The 17,993-nt window shown below is 39.5% G+C and overlaps 1 protein-coding gene across 2 annotated transcripts in view; it reads left to right on the top strand.

Annotated features, from left to right (window-relative positions):
• Window positions 1–17,993, top strand: part of MAPK1 (mitogen-activated protein kinase 1) — a 106,196-nt gene that overhangs the window by 74,580 nt on the left and 13,623 nt on the right. For both annotated transcript variants that reach the window (XM_060613099.3, XM_060613100.3), the window contains exons 4-6: window positions 2,875–2,991; window positions 9,164–9,278; window positions 9,560–9,691. In XM_060613099.3, the coding sequence (XP_060469082.1) occupies window positions 2,875–2,991; window positions 9,164–9,278; window positions 9,560–9,691 (364 nt within the window). The remainder of the gene's footprint in view (window positions 1–2,874; window positions 2,992–9,163; window positions 9,279–9,559; window positions 9,692–17,993) is intronic.

Here is a 17,993-nt window from a genome sequence, read left to right as displayed (position 1 = left end):
ATGTGTTAGCTTCTAGTTTCTGTGGGTCAGGAATTTAGCCAAGGGGTAGCAGTGATGGCTGCTTTCTGCTTTCATATATGGACCTCAGCTAGAAGACACAAAGGTAAGGGCTGGAATCCTCTTGCATACCTGGCAATTGATACTGGCTGTCACCTGGATCACCCACATGTAGCCCACATGTCCTAGGTTTCTTCCTGAGGTGGCCAGAGGGTTCCAAATTCCCCAGTAGAAAGAGCGCCAGATGGAAACCATGTTGCATTTTATGATATAGCCTCAGAAGTCACATAGTATCACTTTTCTTGGTTCAGGCTGTTAGAAAGGTTTGCCCAGATTCAAGAGGAGGGAAGATGGACCCTACCCTCTTGATACAAGTTCAAAGGCCTTATAAGAAGAACATGGAGGATGGGTTTTAGTGGTATGGTCCTCTTTAGAAAATAAATCTGCCTTATCTATGAATTTTTTATATTCTGGCTTTCTGAATCTATTTGGGACTTATTTTTTGATTCAACTAGCCAGTGAAAAGCCATGTATCAAGTCTGAACCCATCTAATCTGTGTGACACCAGTCATAGGAGGCGGTGAAGGATCTGTGGCCATGGTCTGGAGCCTATGCTGGTTTTGTTCTGCTGACAAGATGCATATACTCTGCACAATTCAAAATGTGGCTTTTAGGTGTCCCATCTATACAGCAGAAAGCAGACTGGTGAGCTTTGGTTGAATTTAAATCAGATGAAGTGTTAGCCTTGAAAAAAAGAGAAACTATGGGTCATAGATAGGTTCAAAAATTCAAGCCACAGAATTGAAATGGGTTGGTGGTGGGTAACATGGCAAGTGATGGCTCTAAATGGCTTAGAGGACTCGCCTCTGGATGTAAGAAGAAATCAGTCATTAGTTGCTTCTCTGAGTTGGAAATCATGCCACAAATAGGACCATGTTGCTAGTGAGAACCTCCTGTGCATGGTTACTGGGAAGCCCTCCTGCAGTTCATGTCACTGGAATTGGTAGAAAATGCTGGAAAGAAACAAACCGGTTGCCAGGTACATTGAAAGCCTAAGAACAGCCAGGCCAAAGTTACAATTTCCTGTGATCCCACATACAAGCTTATGGCCATACCTCATCCAGATTCTCTGACAGGCCCATAACTATTAGGAGTGTAATGGCATTGATTGACAAGCAAGCCATCTTTGAAAGGTAAGGTTGGTACTTACGGTGAAAGTCACCTCAACTGAAGTTAATGAGTGTACAATGGCCAGAGTTGGCTGTCAGCTATGGAGTAGGACCCAGGATTTCCTCACTATGCAACTCTGAGAGTACACCTAGAAAATGGCCTATGGAAGAGCAAATAGAGAAGCAATTACGATAGTTGTTCCTTTTGAAGATACATGTTGATGGAGATTATGCAGCACAGATACCTAACTCTTATCAGAGATACCATGTGGTGATACCAGTGTCCAAAGCTAGAGGAAGGCATCTGTGAAGTAGATGGAAGCTTTCTGAACCTTTCCTAATTATTGAAACACTAAACTATGGGATATTTGAGCAGAGATTGTTGTCCATCCATTTAAGTCCTATGAGTATCTCAAGCATGTCCTTTCCTCCTCGTTTCCATTTTTATGGCCTGAGCTCAGGCCCTTATAATTTCTTAGCCAAATTAAAGCAGTAAGCCTCCAAAGCAATCTGTTTTCCAGGCTGCCTTGTACTGTACTCTGGCCTGTCTTTATTAATATGTCTCTTTCTCAGGTTAGTTCCCCAGATGTCAAGGAATTAAAATATCCTGCAATTATATGGGTCTAAGTATAGTTGGCCCTTGAACAACACAGGGATTAGGGGCACCGATTTGCACCCCCCCAACACACACACACACACAGTCAAAAATCTGCATATAACTATTGACTCCTCCAAAATTTAATAGCCTTCTGTTGACCAGAAGGAAGTTTTAACTGATTACATCAACAGTCAATTAAACATATACTTTGTGTTATATGTATTATATACTGTATTCCTGTAATAATACCTAACTTAATTTTTTCGATATTTCTAGGCTATGTGGTTTCATCTATGAGTTTTTTCAAATTGCTGCACATCTGCAAAAAGTTTTCCAATATATTTATTGAAAAAAATTCCATGTATGTGAACAGACTTGCACAGTTCAAACCCATGCTGTTCAAGGGTCAACTGTATTCTATAGTTATATAGTAGAATACTATACTATCTGTATAGTACTTTACAGATATTTTATATGTTGGAGTTTGGAGTAGCACTAAAGTATTGGATGACCAGATGATGAAGGTACTTTTGTGAGTCAGGAGAAATTAGAAGCTGGATATTTACCTAAAAAAAGATTCATCTTTTGTATATGAGACATCTTTTAAGGCTTTGGGAGTGGATTTGAATACATGGAAGGGAAAGAAGTGGAAAAAATCTTTGGAAGGATCTGCATTTGTGGAACAGGTAGAAGAATAGCAGGAAGTGAAATCTAAGAAACAAGACAAATGTGAGTCAAGGTGATCTGACAGTGTGATGATCCTGGAAATGCCAGCAGGAGATGGCCAGAGAAAGGACCCTGGACAGTTTCTGGTAACTTCAGAACAGTTTTTGTCAAGTGACACAAGCAAGATTACTGTAGGATAAGCAGATAATGAAAGGTGAGGACAGATTCCTGTAACCTGTTCCTCATCTCCAACTTTGGATAGTCATCACTGCCTCTCAGGTTGTTGTAAGGATTAAATAAGAATGAATATATAGAATTCCCAACAAAGTATCTGCCACATAGGAGTGGCAGCAACTACTTACCATCATCATTATTGCTATTGTCTGATCTTTTGATATTAATTTCATTAGAATCTCTAAGGCGTCCCATTTTTTTCTCTCTTAGATCTGTGACTTTGGTTTGGCCCGCGTTGCAGATCCAGACCATGATCACACAGGGTTCCTGACGGAGTACGTAGCCACACGTTGGTACCGGGCTCCAGAAATTATGTTGAATTCCAAGGTAAGGATCAGGTTTGCATAGAAAGAAAACCAGGAAGCAAAAGAATTTTGGAAGCCTGTGTCTACTTAGGTTGAGGCTTGGCCTGTCTGGCCCAGAATGAAGGTGCTGTCTTAATCTCTAGGTCAGCATTGAACTTCTGGGCCCTGGATTTTGACCTCTCTACCTCAGCTGAAGTAGTGCTGATGTGTTAGAGAGTTGGAAGGTGTGTGTGCCTGTCTGGTCACTGTTAATAAATGATCTTTGTCCTAGCCTTTGGTCAGCTCTCCTGAAGTCCTCCCTATGGCAGCTTTTACAGTTGCTCCTGCCACTGCTGAGTACAGGCTAGGCTGGCTATGTTAGAGGTTCTCCTATAGTATGTAGTTTTCCGAAGGTGGACCAGTGCTGTCCTGTACAGGTCAGATTTGTCTAACGAAGAATGTCTCTTCAGCAAAATTATACCATAGTTTGAAGAAAGGTGTGGAAAGAATAGGAACTACTATGGATTCTTTAAAAAGTAAGAAAAAGTGAAGTATATCTTTGTTAGGTTTATAAACCAGGTGGCAAGCATTGAAGGCTGCTGTGGAGATTGAGATTCAGTATTTTTAATATATCATTTGCAAATAATATATGAATGAAGTATCAGATTTGAGAAAGTAAGTGGGCCCAACATACTTCTACATCCAATACTTCAAATTAGGAGATTTTGAACTTAATTCCTCCGTTGGTTTGCAAACTGCCCCAGTACAAGGTGGGCAAGGAGAAACTGAAGAGGCAGAGCACTCCAAATTGGTCATGGCAGTTTTAAGAAGTAAAGGAACTTATTACAAGTCTTGTCTTGGGCAGCTAGCTGCAAGGTGAATAGATCTCCGCACTCACCTACCAAAACTTAAAAGTTTATGTCCAGGCCTTAACTGGCTGTGTCACATATGCTGCCCAGATGGTCCGAACAATAGCTATTCTCTCCCAGCTACATCCTTGAAAATGGCGCCACTGTGGTAACAGTGGGAAGAGCATGTATCCCAAGGATAGGGGAGGGAGCGAGGAGCCTCCTGTGGTCCAGGTTTCAGCTCAAGGGTCAGCTGTTAGTCACATTGTCTTGATGACCTCCTTCAGCACCGTCTACCGTTAATGTAATGTTAAGATACATGAAAAAAAGCAATAAAAGTAGACATTGGGCCTTGTGTCTCAGCTCTAGGAACCAGAAATCCACCCAGGAAGCTTAAAGGGAATTAATTAGCCCATGGGGTTTACTGTCTTCCTCCATCGTTTATAAATAGAAGGGCTTGAGATGAACACTAAGTTGCTTTGTGAGGAAATGGAATTTGTTTAAAGCAGTTAGTTATTCTTGATATACATTTGTTCAGTTAAGTTATAAAAGTAAAATTGCATTAAAATAAATTCCATTATAAAGAAAGATTTAGTGTAACAGATGTTTCAGAGAAGAAAATGTCGTGTTGATTCTTATAATTCTGTATTACACATAATCCCAAATAGTAGGTTTTTTCTTTGGACTGGCCATGTGACAGCCATTCCAAACCAGAAGCATTTGCATGCACATGTGCAGTGCCTGCTGGTTGTAAGGGAGAGCTGTTGGTGTGCTTTTTATTCTGGTGCCTTCATGGTCTTGCAGCCTCCATTCCAACTTGAGATGACTCTACTGTCTTCACCCTCCAGAGGGAAATAACCAAACAATGTGGCCTCTGTTCCACAAGGTGCCCAGCACGCACTTCCTGCTTGTAGAGTTAACTATAATCAAAACTGAGTGTGAATTATTTTTTATTTATAGCACCTCTAGACTGAGAATGTTACTTCTAGTGCTGTATTCATTTTTTTATTATTATTAATTTAGAACAATTTTCAAACCCTTACAAGAATTGAGAGTACAGTGAACACCCATATACCCCTTCCCTAGGTTCACCAGCTATTAACATCTTACTACTCCCTTGCTAGCTTTTGTCTCTGCCTGCCTCCCTCCCTTCTTCTCTGTTTCCTTTGTCAACTTTTTGGCACTTCACAACATAAACTACTTTACTACTAGACCCTTTGGGACATACTGATACTCATTAAAGGGGGAGAGTGTTCTTTCCCCACAGTCATAGTACCCCTAGCACACTGAGACAACCAGCATTAATTCAGTGATATCCCAGTTATCCCACCCAAAAGTTCTTTACAGCTGTTTTTGTCTTATTTTCACTCTGTGATCTAGTCAAGTTTTGTGCGTTGTGCTCACTCTAGAACATTCCTCCCACCCTTTCTGTCTTCTTCATGAACTTCAATGCTTTGCAGAGTACAGACTGGTTCCTTATGATTCAGTTTAGGTCACACTTTTCTGGCGGGAACCCCGCAGGTTCTTGGAGCTCATGTTTCCCAGCAGGCTTACCAGGGTGGTGTTTCCCTTGGTGACTCCTGGTCTCTATCACTTATCATATTGGGGGTGGCAAAATGGTAATTTTCCAAATGTATTGTTCCTTCTACACTAATTTGCTGCCATTTTTCTTTGAAGAGCTTTCTCTTTTTTTTCTTTCTCTTCCTATGTCTCCCACCTTTGTTTTTAAAACATTATTATAGGGGCACCTGGGTGGGTGGCTCAGTCAAGCGTCTGACTCTTGATTTCAGCTCAGGTCATGATCTCGCAGTTTTGTGAGTTTGGAGCCTACTTGAGATTCTCCCTCTTTCTCTCACAGTCACTCAGTCTCTCTCAAAATAAACTTTTAAAAAAGCCATTATTATGGATTCATGAAATATGTGCTGTCCATTATCACCTTTTTATTTTTATACTTCTATCGTCTCCATTTTGACAGGCTAGAGTGCTCTGTGTGTGTGTGTAACATTTTATTTTCATAGTTTCCCACTTGCAAGAAAAGTATAAGGCAGTAGTTCTCAAACATTCAAGCCCCAAGACCCCTTCACTTTCTTAAAAAGTGTCAAAGATCCTAAGCAAGATTTGTCTATGTGGAGTCTCTCCATCAGTATGTGCTATATAGAAATTAACACTAAGACTTTTAAAAAGTATTAATTTCTAAATAATAATAAACCTACTGCTTGTTAACATAAGTTTTATTTATAAAAAGTGTGTTTACTTTCCACCACAAAAACATTTTAGTTAGAAGAGGGGCGTTCTTTTCATTTTTGCAAATTTCATGTGGCCTAATAGACCATTGCTGGAATCTCACCTGGTTCTGCACTCTATCTGTCCAGTAGGTTGATTTGGTTTAAGTCCAAGAAGAAGAGGCTTCACACAGATATGTAGTTGGGAAAGGGGGTATGTATGTTAGTCTTTTCAGCTGCTGTGGCTGTTCCTTTTTGATACTACACTGAAACTCAACAAAATGAAAAGTTAATTGTGGAATCTAAAACCATGCCACCGAACTTTTTGTACTGTCTTACTAAAATCCATTGGTCTACCTTACACTCACTGATGCATGCTTTGGAATCAAGCATTTGGAAAATACTAGTTCACTGGGTTATCCAGATCTTCCAGATGTCCTATTTCGTGAATGGTATCCTCTCATGTCATGTAGCATCTGGAAAAATTTCTTGTACACTTGTGAGAGAATGAATGAAAAGGAAAACACCTTAGAAGTACAAAATAACGTCACTCTTCAGATCCTTAGAGGGAAGCCACATGGAACCCAGGACCACTTGCGAGAACTGGATAAACTTCTGTAATACTTCAGATCCACCTCAGATTCAGACTCACCAGTTCTTTACCCTTTGTCCCATTTGTTTTCTCATTCTCTCTCTATACATGTGTGTTTTTTCCCCTCTGAGTCATTTGAGAGTAAGTTGTAGATGTGCACCTTTACCCCTAAGCATTTCAGTGTGTATTTCCTTAGAACAGCAATTCTCATGTTCCTGAGGACATTTGGCAGTGTTTGGAGACATTTTCGGTTGTCACAACTGGGAGAAGAATGCTACCTACTGTCCATCAACTAGTTAGAGGTGAGAGATGCTGTTAAACATCCTGCAGTGTGCAGGACAGCCCTCACAGCAAAGGCTTATCCAGCCTAAAGTGTCAGTAGTGCCAAGGTTGAGAAACCCTGCCATAGAAGGATGTTCCCTAATATGACCATAGTATAATGATCAAAAGTGAGAAATTTTTTTTTTTAATGGGAAATTTAACACTGGTCCAATATCTACTGCACTGTATATATTCAAATTTTGGATATTGTCTCAATAATCACCTTTATAGCTTTTCTCCCCCTACTGTAGGCTCACACATTGCATTGTTTCTCTAGTCTCTTTTATTTTTTAATGTTTTTTTGTTGTTGTTGTGTGTGGTGTTTGTTTTTTTTTAGAGAGAGAGAGAGAGAGAGAGCGCGCACATGCACAAGCAGAGGAGGGGGAGAGGGAGGGAGAGAGAGAATCTCACACAGGCTCCACACTTAGTGCAGAGCCTGACACAGGCTCCCATGACCCTGGATGCTCAACCAACTGAGCCACTCAAGCACCCCTCTCTAGTTTCTTTTAATCTATAATAGTTCCTCAGCCTTTTTTGAAGCCTTTTGAAGGGTACAGGTTGGTTGACTGTTTTGTAGATGCACCCCAATTTTGTGTCATGTATTCCGGGCACGAATACCTCAGAAAACAGTGTTTTGTTCTCAGTGTATCGTATCAGGAGGCATATCTGGTTTATGTCTGTATTGGTGAAGTTCATGTTGATCTTTTGGTTAAATGGTATCCTCTCATTCTCCACCATATAATGTGATAATTGTGGCTAATTATGACAATTATTATTAGGTCAATAGGAATTTGTGGGGAATACTGTAAGTTGTGTAAGTTCTCTTCATCATACTTGTAACCACTAGTTTTTACCATCCATTGATGATTTTGTAGCTCTATCATTCTTCCTTTGTTTTAGTTCTTTCCATTTATTAATTCATGTTTATATTATTCAGTGGCTATTCCATAGTTGCCATTCTGTATTTGATGTTTAAATTGTCCCAGATTTTCTAATGGGAGTCACTTTGACATGGTCCCACTAATGTTGAGCATTTCCTTGCTTTGTTTTTTGGCACTAGATGCTCCAGGCTTACCTCCTAGTACTTTCTCTGTCCCAGACTTGGAGTAGCCATTTCTCCAGGGAGCCCTGGTTCCTTTTAGTTGCTTATTTTTTGTAAGTTTTTAAGTGTTCCTCTTCATTTAGTTTTGGCCCAAAGCAAAAGTTATTTTGGATTACAAGAATTTTGGGAATAATGACCTTGAAATTCAACCCCATTTTATCATAGCTGTAGATCTGACCATTGTTTGATTTTCGGAAAGTTTTTTTCTCTATTCATTTACCACTATACCAAGCTATCTTTTTTGCACTGTTGTATGATTTAGACATAATTATTCCAAGTCTTTTTACAGAGTTCCTTTAAAAGAAAATTTATACCTGGGGCACCTGGGTGGCTCAGTTGGTTAAGGGTTCAACTCTTGGTTTTGGCTCAGGTCATGATTTCATGGTTTGTGACATCGAGCCCTACATCGAGCTCTGTGCTGGCAGTGCAGAGCCTGCTTGGGATTCTCTCTCTCTGCCCCTCCTCTGCTCGCTCTCCCTCTCCCTCTCCCTCCCTCTCTCTCCCTCTCTCTCTCAAAATGAATAAACTTAAAAAAAATTATACCTGAAAATTGAATAGAAAAATAAAACAAGAAATACGGATTGGTAAAATATGATGGAACCAGCACATACTCCACCCACCCACCCCCCAACAGAGATCAAGGGTTTTCAGCCTGACTTTTTTGAAAATGATTTTGTAGCAGTCACTTGAAAATGTATAAAAATATTCTGGTGGTGTAGCAGTGACTCTTCTTTTGAGTTGGTTTCCAGGTTTTCAAAATGAATAAATGGGCCATAGATGTCCTAAAGCAAGGGATGTTACTGCTTTTTCCTTTTTCCAGCTTTAACTTACAAGGATTGTTCCTCTCAAATTATTTGAAAAAAGGAATGAAATATACTTTGGAAATTCTCACCTAATAATAAGTTAATCAACTTTGAAGAGAGTAATAAAATCAAGTAATCTTGGTTGTTCAACAGCTTATAAGAAAGCTAGATTACTGTTTGTATCTGCATGCTCTCTTTTATTTCTGAATTATAGAACCAAAGGAGAAGGTAAAATTCCCATGAGCCATGTACCTGTGCTGTTGGAGGATCTCACTTGTCATGTAACATTACATATCCTTCTTAGTCTTTTCTCTCTTCCCACTGCAGGGCTATACCAAGTCCATTGATATTTGGTCTGTAGGCTGCATTCTGGCAGAGATGCTGTCCAACAGGCCCATCTTCCCGGGGAAGCATTATCTCGACCAGCTGAACCACATTCTGGGTAAGATTACTGAACATTTTAGGGGCTAGATTTACTGTGTTCACCTGCCCTCGTTTACATCAGAGGCACATCAGGAAACGAAGAATAGTTTTGACAACTCTTTATATGAGTTTTAAATCTTGCTTGACTTCAAATGTTAAGGATCCTTATAAAAACTTGTAAAATAGAATGGTAAGCATGGGGGGACGTGGTTAGTAGGATCTATTCTGCCCCATAGCTAATAGTGTGTGATCAGCCTCTGTGGGTCTTGATAATTAACAGCTAATTATTTTATCTGTTAGGTATTCTTGGATCCCCATCACAGGAAGACCTGAATTGTATAATAAATTTAAAAGCTAGAAACTACTTGCTTTCTCTTCCACACAAAAATAAGGTGCCATGGAACAGGCTGTTCCCAAATGCTGATTCCAAAGGTAAATATTATTTTATTGATTATTTTTCTTAGACTTCACTTTTTGTTTATTTCTTTGTTTTATTGGTTAAATTGTTAGGTCACTAGCCTGAAAAGTTAGCCTGTGGCAATTGGATAATGCCTTATTTAGTGCTCATTCTGTTGCTTTTTTCCTTTTATTTTCAAGCAGTGGCGGTAGGGTAAGGGAGTGTGGGAATGACCGTCTAGTTTTCCACCTTTTCATTTCTTTGCTTTTTTATTTTTTATTTATTTTTTTAATGCTTATTTATTTTTGAGAAAGAGAAAAAGCACAAGTGGGGGAGGGGCAGAGAGCAAAGGGACAGAGGATCCAAAGTAGATTCGGTGCTGACAGCAGAGAGCCCGATGTGAAGCTCCAGCTAACAAACTGCAAGATCCTGACCTAAAGTGGACGTCGGCTGCTTAACAGACTGAGCCACCCAGGTGCCCCTTACTTTATTTATTATTTTTTAAATATAAAAAAAAATTTTTTTTATGTTTTTTTTATTTCTTGAGAGACAGAGTGTGAGTGGGGGAGGGGCAGAGAGAGAGGGAGACACAGAATCCAAAGCAGGCTCCAAGCTGTCAGCACAGAGCCCAACGTGGGGCTTGAACTCACTAACTGTGAGATTATGACCTGAGCTGAAGTGGGACACTTAGCCGACTGAGCCACCCAGGCACTGCCCCCCTTACTTTATTTTTTTAAGTAGGCTCTATGCCCAATGTGGGACTCGAACTTACCACCCTGAGATCAAGAGTTGCATGCTCTTATGTTTACTTATTTATTTTGAGAGAGAGGGCACATGTGTGCGAGTGGGGGAGGGTCAGAGAGCAAGAGAAAAAGAGCAAGAATCCCAAGCAAGCTCTGCACTGTCAACACAAAGCCTGACACGGGACTTGATCTCATGAACTGCAAGATCATGACCTGAGCTGAAATCAAGAATTCAATACTTAACCGACTGAGCCACCCAGGTCCCCCTGATTTTTAATTGTAGTTGACATGTAATAATAAATTAGTTTCAGGTATACAACATAGTGATTCCATAATTATATACATTATAAAATGCTCACCACAATAAATGCATTACAGTATTATTGACCATATTCCCTATACTGTGCTTTTCATTCCCGTGACTTACTTATTTAGAACTGGAAGTTTGTACCTCTTAATCCTCTTCACCCATTTTGCATATCCCCTAACCCCCCTCTTTGTCTTTTTTTTTTTGGAGAAAGAGTATGTGACCAGAGGGGCACAGAGAGAGAAGGGGACAAAGGATTCGAAGTGGGCTCTGTGCTGACAGCAGGTAGCCCCAGGCTCAAACTCATGAATCACGAGTTTATGACCTGAGCTGAAGTCAGATGCTTAACCTGACTGAGCCATCCAGGCACCCACTCTTTGCTACTTTTTAACTTGGATAAAGTTCACATTTTTAGAATTCAGAAAGTTGAGGAGCCTGCAAAACAGATTACACATTTTTCATCTTGTCATTTAATAATTTTTCAAATCAGGTTTTTTTGAAGAATAATTTACAGAGTAAAATTCACCCTTTTTAGTTGTGTGGGTCTTTGAATTTTAACAAATGTATGTAGTCACATTAAGTGCCACCACAGTCAAGATATGATGGAGTATTCTCATTGTCCCCAGAAGTTCCCTCATGCCCCTTTGTACTCATTTCTCTTCCCTAGTCCCTGGCAATCCCGATCTCATTTCTCTCCCTATAGTTTTGCCTTTTCTAGTGTGTCATAGAAATGTAGTCATCCGGTTATATAGCTTCTTATGTCTGGATTCTTCCACTCAGCGTAATGCATTCGAGAGTTATCAGCATTATTGCTTGTATCAATCTCTTCATCCAATGGTGTTGGAATAATTAGACATTTGTATGCTCCCCCCCCAATAGAAACCTAAAAATGGAGCATAGCCCTAAACATAAGGCCTAAAACTATAAAACTTTGAGAAGAAAACAGAACAGAACCTTCATGACCCTAGGTTAGGCAAAGATTTCTTAGATAAAACACCAAGAGCACTCATCCATAAAAGAAAAAAGGTGATAGATTTCATTTTGCCCTTTTGTATTTTAAGTTAACTTTGTTTAACAATTATGTTATCCTTTATTCCCATGTACTGTGTATCTGTTAAATATATTAGGTGGCTAATTTCTTTGCTTGTTTTTTAATAGGTAGATGTTTTTAAAATTTTCATACTATTATAGAATTGTGGTAGGCAAGATAATGACCCCATTGCCAAAGATGTCCACATCCTAATCCCCAGGATCTATGAACTTGTTAGGTGACATGACAAAGAGGAATTAAGGTTGCAGATGGAATTGAGGTTGCTCATCACCTGATTTTAAGACGGGGAGATAATTGTGGATTATCTTAGTGAGCCCACTGTAATCACAAGGATCCTTAAAAGTGGAAGAAGGAATCAGAATAGGAAACCAGAGAGAGAACAGGTTGCCAGCACCTTGGTGCTTGTTCTTCCATAGCTTTATCTCCATACATATACATATTTTTACCTAAAATTTACTTTTTATAAATTATTATTAATATAAGCTAACATTTTTGGTAAAAATTCAAAAGTCTTGGGAATATTCATCTAAAAAGGTGAAATTCTTTTGTAATTATTCCCTAAAGGTCACGTTAATGTAATTGTGTCTGAGTATCTTTCCATGTCAGTGCATAGAACTGACTTGTCTTTAATGATTTTAAAACATCTCATCCAGTCTTCTCTTACAAATTCAGCTTTTTCTGACTTTTGTTCTTTTGTGTGTGTATATCTTTGTGTGTTTAGTTTAATAACTGTCAACTTAGATGTTGAATTTGTTATTATATACTGACCTGAGTTAAGGTTCAGAAACATTTGGTGGTTTAAAATTGAATTCTTTTTGGAGGTAGGAGGAACTGTCTTTTAAATTTTCTGATATAAAAGTAGTATGTTATCCTGGGAGACAGTTTAGTAATATAGGAAAAAAAGAAAGAATAGGTAAGAGAAGAAGAAATGCTCTTAATTACCAGAATCCCAAAATAACTTTTATTTTGCTGCGCCAGTGTGTGCATAGCTTTTACTTATTTATTTGTAATTATATAATTATATATGTAATTATATATTATAATGTTATTGTAAGTATAAGATGTTTTTAAAATTATACCTTCATAAACATTGTGTATGTTACTGATGAGATTTGGTTTGTATACTAGAATGGGTTTGTATACTGGAATGTCCCAAGCATCTTACCTAAATCTTATATTCTAAGTTGCCAAAACTGCATAATTAAGACTTTATAATATCTAGACCTCCAGGCTTCCCTCCTATTTATTTCTTCATTCTTTTTTATTGTTAGTTGTGATTTATATCAAATTATGTGAGGTTTTTATTTAGCTTATTGTCCCTAGGTTAAAGCTATGAACTTTGAGATTGATTCATTTAGATAACAATTAACATTACTAAAATCCAGAAAGTTAATTTTGAAAGGTAAACTTTGGATGAAAATAATGAAGCAGGAAGGACTACAAACAGAATAAATAAAATGGAAAAATGGGAGTTGGTAGTGCTGGAGCAAGCAGGATAGTATCATGTGTTAGGAACATGCACTTTCCAGCCAGACCTCCTGTTTTCAGCCACTTACTAAATCTCAGACAAACTACTTAACCTCTCTGAGCCTTATCTCATTTTTCCCATTTATAAAATAGAGTTAGTAATAGTACATGCATCACAGGGTTGTATGCAAGTCCAGATCACTGGCATTTGTAGGTCTGGATTCTGAGATCTCAAGACTGAATTTTTTTCATTTATACATCTTGGAGATATTTCCGTATCTATAGTTATGAAGGGTGGCTACATAGTATTTATTATTCCTTTGTAGGGATGACCCAGAGTGTCTTTAACCAGTCATGTATTGGACATTGAAGTGCACTTCACTTATCTGTTGCTGCATAACAACCACTCCACAGTTTGGGGCCTTGTAACGACCACCATGTATTTGTTCATAAGTCCATTGGACTGGATGCAGCTCCGTGGGTCTGCTTTTGTGGGTCCCACAAGTAGCATGGTCTAAGGTGACCTCACCACATCTTACAGTTGGTTCTCCTTTGTGCCATTGCCTATCATCCTACAGTAGACCAGACTGGGCTTCTTAGGATGACAGAAATATTCCAAAAGAGAAACAACAGAAAAGCTGCACAGTCACAAAATAGGAGACACTTCTGCCACAATCTATTGGTCGAAGCAAATTGCAAGGTCAGCCCAGATTCAGGTGGTCGAGAAATAAATCCACCCATTGATGTGAGGAACTGCAAATAATTTGTGGCCATAGTTAATCTGCCACCTGCCTGTTTCTAGTATTCTACTGTAATGTACATAAATTCATTTATTTAACAAATAGATCTGCGTGTACTGTGCCATCAAGGGTTCTATGGCCCTGGACTTAGAACAGCCATCAGACTGATTACCTGCCTGCAGGGAGCTAATAGTTTGAAAGATCAGTAATTATTTTCTTTTTCCCCACTCATAACAGTAGAAAGCATTAAAAGTTTGATGATCCACCATGTGGTCAAGGCTGTGGGGCAAATGAATGTTTGTTCAGAGACAGCTAATGGTGTGTAAATTGGTTGAGTCTCTCTGGAGGGCAGTTTGGCAGTTCTGTCACACATCTTTTGTTCCAGCAATTTTGGGTGTTGAACTTTTGGATCTGCCAAGCAAATGGGGGAGAAGTGGCATTTTAATTTGTTTTTCTTTAATTAGACTGATGGGGGCACCTGGCTGGTTCAGTCAATAGAGCCATGTGACTCTTGATCTCAAGGTGGTTAGTTCAAGCCCCACAGTGGACATAGAGCTTACTTTAAGGAGAAAAAAAAAAAGTCTGAGATAGAATATTTTTCACATGTTTGTTGGAGATTTCTGAAATCTGAATCCTTTGAACCAGTAGTATTGTAGATTTTTCTTTAAAGGAGTCTAGCTTAGGATTCTCTCCAAAATTACTCCAGTTAGGGGGAAGAAATGATTATTATTCAGCAGATGGTGCTGGGCTAGTTGAATAACTATTTGGAAGAAAATCAGTTTAAATCATTACTCACACTTCAAAGTGAATTCAAAAAATTGATAATTAAATACATTTTAAAAAATCATACTAGGGGGCACCTAGATGTCTCCATTGGTTGAGCATCCAACTCTTGATTTTGGCTCAGGTCGTGATCCCCAGGTTGTGGGACTGAGCCCGGCATTGGCCTCCTCACTGAGCATAGAGCCTGCTTAAGATTCTCTCTCCCTCTCTCCATGCTCAGACGTGTGCTCCCTCACACACACGCGCTCGTGCTCTCTCTCTCTCTCTCTCTCTCTCAAAAAAAAAAAAAAATCACACCATTAAAACCCAGCAATATTTTGGGGCACCTGGGTGGCTCAGTCAGTTGAGCATTCAACTTTGGCTTAGGTCATGATCTCATAGTCCATGAGTTCGAGCCCCGCATTGGGCTCTGTGCTGACACCTAGAGCCTGGAGCCTGCTTCGAATTCTGTGTCTCACTCTCTCTTTGCCCCTCTCCCACTCATGCTCTCTCTCACTCTCAAAAATAAACACAAAAAAAATTTTTTTTTAAAAACGATGGAGTGTTCAGTATTTTTCTGATCTGCGTGGAGAAAAACTATCTTCCTAAGCTGTAAAAACAAACCAAGAAAACAAACAAAAGAAAGATAGATTTTATCACATAAAAATTTAAAACTTAAAATAAACTAGAAGTGTAAGCAATAGGTATAAAATGTTCCAAATTGAATAACATTTGAAGGATCCCTTTCTTAACTATTATGTTAAGGCAACATAGCACCATGGTTTAGGCTGTGTGCTTCAGAATCAGCCTCCTGAATTCAGATGGGCCCCACCTCCTCAGATCTTTGACTTTGGACAAATTATTTAACCTGTCTGATTCACAATTTCCTCATCTCAAAATTGGAACAAATTGTATTTCCCACTTCATAGGGTTATTTGGAGACTTACATGAATTATTAGTTTATTAGTGTTAGACTCGTGATTAATATATTATTAGTGTGTAAAGAACAGAGAGAAATCTAAGACCTCAGTGGATAAATAAATGAGCAAAGGATAAGAACACACAATTTACATGGAGAAATAGATGAGGAAAAGAAGGAAGAATATTTTGGGGAGTGACAATTGAGACTTTAGTTTGGGCATAATAAATTTAAGGACACCCATTCAGAAACAACCTAAATGCTAAATGTTAATTGAATGGTTAAGGAAACTAATGCTTCTACTTAAAAAGAGTGTCATAAAGTCACTAAAAGTGATTTTTACAAAGTTTTTATAGCATGGGAGAATACTAATAGCAATATTTACTGGGGAAGTCATACAGCATTTTTCACATATATAATATCTCAATCACATAAAAGAAAATGCAGGGAAAAATTCTACAAGATAGGTCAAAAAATTAGTAGTGGTTACATTGAATGAGGGGGTTGTGTTGCTGGGGGTGAGAGGTGGGATCTTAGGTGAGTCATTCACACAGACTAGAGGGTCAGCTGTTTGAGGCTTTCTTGGTTCCACCTCATGAGATCCTACTGCCAACAGGTTAGGCCTGAAGAAGGACTGTACTGGCTCTCATAGCGAACAAGTCCAGTAGTGTTTGGATTCCAGGGCACAGAATCTGGACCTCTTTGTTGTTCAGTGTTGCCTTCCTCTGTGCTTTTCATATTAATTAGCTCTTGTCTTGTGGTGACAAGATGGCCACCAGCAACTCCAGGTCACACTGACCTGTTTCTTGATAGCTTCAACCCTACTGTGGGGCTCATTGCTCCTTTGTCCCCATCCCTGACCAGTCTCTGTGGCTAAGGGAATCCAGGTGAATGTGGCTAGGCCAGTGTCACCATTCCCATGGCACAACCAGGGGTGTGGGTGGTCTGAGAACTCCCCCATGGCAAGCACAGCGTCATGGGATTAGAGGGGCAGTGGACACTGGCAGGAAAACCAACAGTTCTTTTCTTCCTGCTTTTATTTTTTTTAATTAAGAAAAGTACAATTCCTGTAAGAAGTCTGTCTCCATTTCCCAGATAACCTGTTGTTTGAAAAGCTTCCAGACTCTGTAGTTACTCCTATAAATACATATATTAACTGTAAATGGAGTCATAAGCTATATACTTTTTTATTGCCTACAGAGAGTTGTATTTATCATTCTAAAGTTTGGGTCAGTGCTCAAGGCTAAAGAAAGATTTAGCAATTTTTTCACAAATGGCATTGAAATCATGCAGGAGGTTGAGATGGTAAGAAGAATGACCTGTGTCAGAGCTAAATAACACAAACCTTCAATGGCCAGTGGAACAGGAGTAGAAACTCTTGAAAACTGTAAAGAATGGACAAAAAATAACTAGTGCCTATTTCACAGAAGCAGGAGGTGGCATCATAAGAAAATAGACATGTTCTGTTCAGCAGTCTCCATGGAACAGACAGGCTTCCAATTAAGCGGTCATTAGTGACCACATAAGTATAGTTGAAGCACTGAGTGTGAATAGGAAGTTTGAAATGGAACATGCAGACAGAAACAACTGGTCCAGATGAGGGGGAGCTGGGTGTGGCCACACATTGTGGAGGTTTGGCTTTGAACAGGGAGAGGGTGTCTTTGCTCAGGAAGGTCGATCCTGGGGGCCTCAGTTTTCTCGGTAGCACCCTTAGACCTGCACAGAGTAGTAAGGCTCAGTTGGCAGGAAGGGCATGATTAAAGCTGTGTGAGTTGAGAAGAATCTTAGACTAGAGCAGCAACCGAGCATAGATTTCCCAGAACTTTTAGGGGCTTTGATGAGATTAAAAATCTTGAGTTTTGGGGTACCTGGGTGGCTTGGTTGAGCGTCCAAGTCTTGATCTTGTCATAGGTCATGATCTCACGGTTCGGGAGATCAATCCCCATGTCAGGTTTTGTGATGACAGCACAGAGCCTGCTTGGGATTCTCTCTCTCCCTCTCTCTACCCCTCCCCTCTCCCTTCCCCTCCTCCCTTCCTTCCCCCCCAATAAATACACTTTAAAAAAAAATCTTGAGTTTTTGTGGTACAACAGTTCTCAATAGTGTGCTCCTTAGACTTCTGAGGTCCCAAAAGTCCTTTCAGGGTGTCCATGGGGTTAAAACTATTTTCATAGTAACACTAAAGTCTTCTCACACTTTCTCTGTGCTGCCCTGTGCACTCTTGGTACACAACTGCTGGTGAGCAAGATGGCTAGCACCTTGGCCCAGGATAAGGCAGTGGCAGAGCCGTGCCCTCACAGCTAAAAACCAATGCCGAGTGCACATAAGAATGTCTCTGGTGGAGCAGT

This window comes from Panthera onca, chromosome D3, assembly GCF_046562875.1.
Source record: "Panthera onca isolate mPanOnc1 chromosome D3, mPanOnc1 haplotype 2, whole genome shotgun sequence".
Lineage (NCBI taxonomy): Eukaryota > Metazoa > Chordata > Mammalia > Carnivora > Felidae > Panthera > Panthera onca.
Note: the sequence above shows the minus strand (reverse complement) of the source record. Positions and strands in the feature narration are given on the sequence as shown.